The sequence below is a fragment of the Pundamilia nyererei genome, unplaced genomic scaffold, assembly GCF_000239375.1.
Source record: "Pundamilia nyererei isolate P.nyererei 1_Seehausen unplaced genomic scaffold, PunNye1.0 scaffold00684, whole genome shotgun sequence".
In the NCBI taxonomy this organism is placed as follows: domain Eukaryota; kingdom Metazoa; phylum Chordata; class Actinopteri; order Cichliformes; family Cichlidae; genus Pundamilia; species Pundamilia nyererei.
The window spans coordinates 41,697-48,883 of NW_005188085.1; the positions used below are offsets into that span (position 1 = coordinate 41,697).

A 7,187-nucleotide genomic window follows, 5' to 3' on the forward strand; every position below is an offset into this window, starting at 1 on the left:
CTCTGACCCGCAGGGTAGTTAACAGCACAACTTACACTCTGGTGCTCTTCTTCTACTGTCCAAGTTTGAACTATTTTCCTTTCCCAAATCCCTTCTGATACCAGAGTGTCCATGTTCTGGTTTGTTCCAGGTAAACCCTCTAGGGTTAAGGTTGGGGGAGCAGAGAAACATGTATGCTGCACACTGCAGGACACAGTGCCCTGCTCTCCCACTCTGAGGATACCAATAATGCTCAACTGTGGTTCTGGTGCATGTTCTGTTAATTCAAAGCAAAAATTGAGAGCTACAGCAACACAGCAACTTTGCAGAAGTTATTAACTGTAATAAAACAAACTTAGTTAAAAGAGATAGGAAAGAAAAAAATACAGATAGCTGAAAATAAATAATTCTCCAAATAATTTTTTGTGCCTCTCTTAATGTTTTGTTGTTTTAAGTGTTATTGAAATACATTTATTGGGTTTAGACAACACTGTGCTGGAAAAAAACTCTCTTAGTACAACTTGTTCTTAGTACAACTTAGATGCAGAGGCAAATAATTTCAAGTTATACATGCGCAAAACTAAAATAATGATAAATAATGAAAATATAAAATGAAGATTCTTTTCAAACCACAGAAGCTTTTGCCACAAGGCCTTATGATTGTGGCATTATACTTTTTTTTTTTTTTTTTTTAAATCAGAGAGGACTCAGTTTGTCATGGTAAGGGTTACTTTCTCTAGTAACTTGGATGTATATCAATGGAATTAAAGTTGAATTGAAGAAATTAATGAATGCTTACCTGAAACAATAAGTTCAGTAGATCCATCATAAAACGAGTGACCTTTGGTGTGGTAGGAAGTAATTGTGTTCTTATCTATCCATGGATAAAGTCGGTCACGGTTGTGTGACATCTCCAGCCTTTCAATCTTAAGACTACAGTTCTGCTCAACCACTGATCCAATCAAACTAGTTCGACCATCAAACTTACTAATAACGCTCCCTCCTTGCTTAAATACAGCTGGAAATCCATTCCCCTGATACAAGTACCACATAACTTCAAGGTCATTAGGCTGAGAGTTTTTGTAGGAGAATTTGCATGGAATGATGAGACACGACCCCTTCAACCCAGTTATGGTGCTTGGAGCAGTGAAGGACCAACCCAGATTCAGTATGTTTCCTGCAAAAGAGAAGATACTTTTGAAGCACTTTGGATCTCAACAAAAAATAAATAAATATCTGCATCCACCAGTGCTACCCCCCGGCCTCCTAGATGTTGCAGGTATGGTATAAATTTGAAAACCTCAGGTGATTTTCCAAAAGTTGTCCTGTGAATTTAAACCAGATGACTTCAGTCTTGACTTATTGCATTCTCAAACTTGAGTGCCCACAATTGTGGAGCAACAACAATACCCTCAGCCTTTTATGCCTGACACTAAAAAAGGGCTTACACTCTATTTAAAATTAAATGAACTTGAAACAAAACATCTATTTTCAAATTTGAAGAATGATAACAGAAAAACATTTGTGATCTTGTTACTACAACTTGAGTGCACACATCCCAAAGTCAGAGAACAATATTAACCTCCATTATTTGTATTTGTATCCCTAAATGTTCCATGTCATTTTACTTCTGTTTTGGTTTCCACCACTGCTGAGGAAACTCTTTAATAACTTATGTGTTGAATGGCAGTGTCATGGCCCTGTGCCTCCCCGGCTAGCCCAGTCTGGCTACAAGTATTTTTGCGTCTATTGTCCCTTCTCTCTTCCCTCTCGCACTCAGCGCACCACCGGGGCGGATTTCTCTGTGGGCTCCCGTCCCTGGCTCCCATACCTGCAAACAATCTCCTGTGATCAGCGCTCACTCTAGCTCGGTACTTAAGGAGCTGGCTGGAGGTGCCTCGTCGCTGGATTATTGTGTAAATCTTGTTAGTGTACCGCCGATTCTCTAGCCTCTTCAAGTAATTTTCGCGAACTAGTCTCATGTCACTCACTTGTCTCTGTGTTAGATTGTACCTGCCTGCCTGAGGACTTCCTACCCCTGGTTAGTCGTGAGTGGGTGAGTCGGCCTGGTGCGAGCTGAGAGGAGGAGTATTTGTGTTGGAGTGTTTTCCTAAAACTGCCCTCATGACCCTTGGAACCCCTGGACCCGTTCCCCGCACTTGTAGATATTGCACTTGGTGACTGTGGAAGAAATAAACAACCAACTCTTGTGATTTCAGTATGCGCTAGTCCTTTCTGCGTGTGTGACAGGCACATTGCATACACAGGCTTATTTGCTACTACTGACAATGCCAGGACTTTCACATTACTCCCTCTAACACTGGAAATCTAACAAATCCGTCTCTGCATCAGGTCTAAGCCCTCTGTCAGTCATGGTATTTCTGAAATATGTATTCAGATATTCATAAATGGTTTAAAAAAAACGATTAATTGCTGATAATGGCTGCTGGTACCACTGGAAATATTATTATTACTATTACTATTACTATTATTATTATTAGTAGTAGTAGTATTAGTAGTAGTAGTAGTAGTAGTAGTATTAAAGTACATTTCAAAAGCATGTAGTAAACTTAGGTAAAATAATTTTTATTGCAGATGTAGTTTGTGAGAGAAAACAAATGCAGGACAATCCTATAAATGCTGTAAGAGCTTTAGGTGTATTGTTAGCTGTTAAATTTAGATACATATTTGTACTTACTCTTTACCCGTAGAGTGATGCTTGCTTCTTTTGTCTCACCTCCAGCCAAACGTGCATAGCATATCAGCGATCTTCCATCATCATTAGCTGATGCTGTAAATGTCAGTGTGGAGACAGTCCTCCACTGAGCCCCCCCTGATAACTTGCTAGTATCAGAGGAGGCTGGCATATTACCATAATTCCATGTCAGAGTTGGAATATTTCGATAGCATGTGTATGAAACAGTGCAGGTTACTTTATTTGGATCTCCCTCCAGAAATTCATATGATGCAGAGCTGACAGTCAGCCCTGAAATGGAGCCTGGGATACAATTAAAAATGGTTAAATATCAAAGATGTTGTAGGATAAAATGCAATTTACTTTCACTACATACATTGTGAGGTTAAGGTTCTGGATGCTGATGCAGAGCGACCACCACGGTGTTCCACATAGCACTCCACAGTTTGATATTCTTTCTCTATGAACAGACTGGTTGTCACCATAGTTTTGGATCTTCCATCAGATAGACGGCTATGAGTTAGACGTTCGTTTCGCAGGGGGATGTTGAGCCTCAGACTTGGGGGATAAGTGGGACAAGTGTGGTAAACACTGCATTGCACTGTTACAGACTGCCCAACCACCGTGTTTCCAAAGATCTCGATAACCGGTGGATCTGCTGTGCCTTAAATCATAAAATGTGAAGATTTACACAATCATATAACAACATAGTGATCAATTTATAGTGAAATCTTAAATGATTTACCTACCCACTACTTCAACTGTTACAGTTGTGTCATAGAAAGGGTAGGTTCTCCATCCAACATTTTCAGGATCCACCCAGGGATAAAGCTTCTGACTGTGATCAGCCAAGGTCACTGGGTCAATCAACAGACTACATGTCCGATGGTGTGAAGAACTATATACACGTGTTCTTCCTTTAAATATGTTCAACACATCATTCCAGTTCCAGTTGTCATATACTATTGGATATCCTCTGCTCACATATTGATACCACACTACACGATCTGGTCTTTTCGGTGGATACTGATAGTAATCATAACTGCAAGGGATAACAAGACAGGAACCCAACAATCCTTTGATTTTACTCGGCATTGTTACCTGCCAAGCACTGGAGCTGCACCAAATATATCCTGCAAGAGAATTGTGAGAAAAATGAAAATAAATTATAATTTTAAAATAATTTATAATCATTTTAAAATAAATTATAATTTTAAATGCAAACTATATCCAATATACAAGATAAAATCACAATATTTACAGACAGACAGACAGACAGATAGATAGATTTGATGCTATACTGTGATTAAAAAGTCTTCCATTAATCTGTTCTTAGAAATTGCCATACCTAGAATATAGTAGCACAGGATAACATGTCCAAATCCAGACATTTTGTACATGGTATCGGACTCCTGAAATATATAAAATGACCCTGTAAGAATGGGTGAATGAGGCAAATTGTATAAAATGCTTTGAGTGCCCCGATGCATAGAAAAGCATATATATACATGTTTCACGGCATGAAAACCATATCCAACTTTATGCTGTGAGGCTCTGATTTCTACTTCCCCTTTCAAAATAGATGTTATGATGTTGTAAACTATAATCAGTAAAAGTTCCAAACGTTTCTCATAGATTTTCTGTGTTTTGAGGTGACATTGTGTAATCTAGCAAAACTGCTGCATGCCTGTGTAGCCTGAGAAGTCATTAGCATTCTGTGGTTGAGTTAATCTTGTAGGCTAGAAGAAACTTAGTATTGTTAAAGTATTTATTTATTTTTTTCCAGGAAATTAACCATCTGTAAGTTCAAACATAAATTCAATAAATTAAAATTACATCTCGCATCTGATTATGTCCTGATTATCTTGGACTAAGTAAAATTATAGAATAGAATAGAATTCTATTCGTCACACATGCAGACCGCCCTGCATAGGAATGCATACAATTTAGGCTACATGCCAGCATGGATTTACAGTAATGCTTTACAGGAGCTTGTACTACGATGTCATAACTTAGGTTGAATTATGTACCTGTTATGCAGCTTGGCTAGTGTGATGTTACACAATACTGAAAGAGAACAGGATATCATGAACATCACACAATTAGAATTTAATATACTCTTTTAGTAAAAGATGCATGACCTTAAACATTTTTGATACCTCACCTCTCTGTTGAATGGGAGCTTGACCCTGACATGAAAGGAATCTTTACTGCTTTATTTTAGCACTCCAACAATTTCTTAGCGTCTCTGCACACCACAAATCTAGCCACTATTGTGCTTACGTGTTTTGTGGGAGAGAGAAAAAGTGAGCTCACTACCACTTCCGATTTAAACTCTCCCCTAAATCTTCCAGGTCCTAAAGCCTTCCCCATTACATTAAATTTACACTGTTAGTTTCAAGCTCTATGGGAATAAGATCCATAAATTTCAATTTAATATTGCTCAGTTGTAGCTATTGTTGATATAATTACCTATTACTTAATTACTTTTTTTGCTGATTAAGTGGTAATAACTTGCTAGTTATACATCATTACCTTCTTTTTTCCACTTTATTATCCCAATATTTACTACATTATTATTGAGCTGTAAATTAAATTGCTTTTGAAAATGTCAAAATGTCAAAAGAACCTCTATTTATTTGACAGTTAGATTTCATGAGGAGTTGGCTGGGGTTCTATCAAGGTCAAGGTCAAGTTTATTGATATAGCACATTTCCAACAGCTCATGCTGCACAAGATGCAGAAAAAAACCACTGTTTTTTAAGGGCTACCCGTGTGTTATTTTCAAATGTTTATGCACATTGTTTTGTTGTTATGGTAGGCCATTAAAGTTTGGATCGGGAAATGCCGAGCTAGAATCGGAGTTTGATTCGCTGAGCAAGAAACAAGATGGTGAGCCACCAACGGACCCATTGAACTGTGCCAAGCAGGAAAAACGCCCCCTGCTGCATGTTGTGCTCTTTCGCTGAAAAAAAAAAAAGCTGGTAGGATTAATCCATACACCTCTGCAAAAGAACAGTGGACTCTCAAAGCACCGGATAACCATTCAGAATAATTCCGGGATTAATAGTTAAAGGACACAGAGACAGCTTTTCTTTTTCTTTTGTTTGTTTGTTTAAGGGGTTATTCAGCCTTTTGCTGAATTGTTTTCAGTTTTTTACATTTTTTTGTTTTTTGTAATTTATTTGTGGTCAACCTTACATTCTAAGGCTGTAATGGTGTTAACGGAAATGTAAATAATTTTGTTGGGTTAAAACAAAATAAGAAATGGTTGAAATACAAAAGTGAACTAGACCAAAATTAAATTAAATCTTGTGCCTAAAGGACTAAACTTGATTTAAAATAACACAGTGTTAATTCAAATAGATTAAAGAACTCAAACTTAGAACTTGAAATAAATAAAACAATAACCTAGGTTGAAAATAACATCCTTTTAAAGCCAAATAAAAGGTTTTGAGATAAATAAATAACTCACAACCACTAGCTATATAAAGTGCTAGTGGTTGTGAGTGGTGGTTCAGTCCATGTTATTATTGTGTGTATGAGGGTACAGTTATCCATTTGTTTGTTTTTGTCCATTGTGTGTATGTTCAATCCATGAGTTTAATGTGGGTCAGATGTCAGAAGGCAGAGTTCAGGAGTCTGACAGCTGTAGGGAAGAAGCTGTACCCGGTGTTCTTAGTCAGGAGGCTCCTGTAGCGCCTCTCAGAGAGCAGGAGGGTGAAGAGTCCAAATGCTGGGTGACCCCAGTCTACTCAGTCTCAATGAGTAGTGCCCAGTAGCACTGACGCCATTGATCCACTACAGTTCGCATACCAGCTTAATCACTCTACAGACGATGCCATAACACACCTGCTACACACTGAGCCATTTGGTCTCTGGCAGGGGAAACTATGTTAGGATGCTATTTGTGGACTACAGTTCTGCATTCAACACAGTAATCCCCTTAAATCTTTTCACCAAGTTGAAGGATCTAGGACTCAGCTCATCACTGTGTCAGTGGATCCTCAACTTTCTCAAAGACAGACCTCAATCAGTGAGGGTGTGAAATCATGTCTCTCCTGCTATCTCACTCAGCACTGGAGTGGCACAGCGCTGTGTTTTAACCCTTTAAGACCTACCATAGAACCAAGTCCGCCAGAGCTTATAGTATATTCTTACATGATGTGGAGCCATTTTTTGGAGCATTTCAAGTTGCTATACATCAATACAACCATTATAGCCCAAATTTTAATGATATGTCTGCATTATGTGCATAGTAACTACATAAATTGCAAAAAAGTGCAATAAACTACAAAAAAATTTTTAAATCGTTTTTGATTTTTTAACATATATTTCTAGTTAGAGAAATTTAAGAGGCTTATCCCTCAAAACTGTAAATACAAAAAAGTTGCACAAACTAGTTTCCCACCAAAGGAAATTTATTTTAAGTGTCTTCATAGTTTTATTTTTCAGATACACCAATTTTCATATACTGCAGGAAAAACGAAAAAATATATTATAGTGCAAATTT

General features: G+C 37.7%; 1 protein-coding gene across 1 annotated transcript; it reads right to left on the reverse strand.

Annotated features, from left to right (window-relative positions):
- Positions 1-2: 2 nt before the first annotated feature.
- On the reverse strand, positions 3-4,975 carry LOC106455986 (sialoadhesin-like; the record flags this gene model as incomplete). The annotated part of the gene is made up of 8 exons (XM_013907976.1): positions 4,839-4,975; positions 4,705-4,741; positions 4,023-4,086; positions 3,424-3,807; positions 3,051-3,338; positions 2,678-2,977; positions 779-1,156; positions 3-256 (listed from the first exon to the last, which is right to left on the reverse strand). Coding segments are annotated over exons 3-8 (1,656 nt in total), but the record flags the coding sequence as incomplete, so codon positions are not given.
- Positions 4,976-7,187: the final 2,212 nt, after the last annotated feature.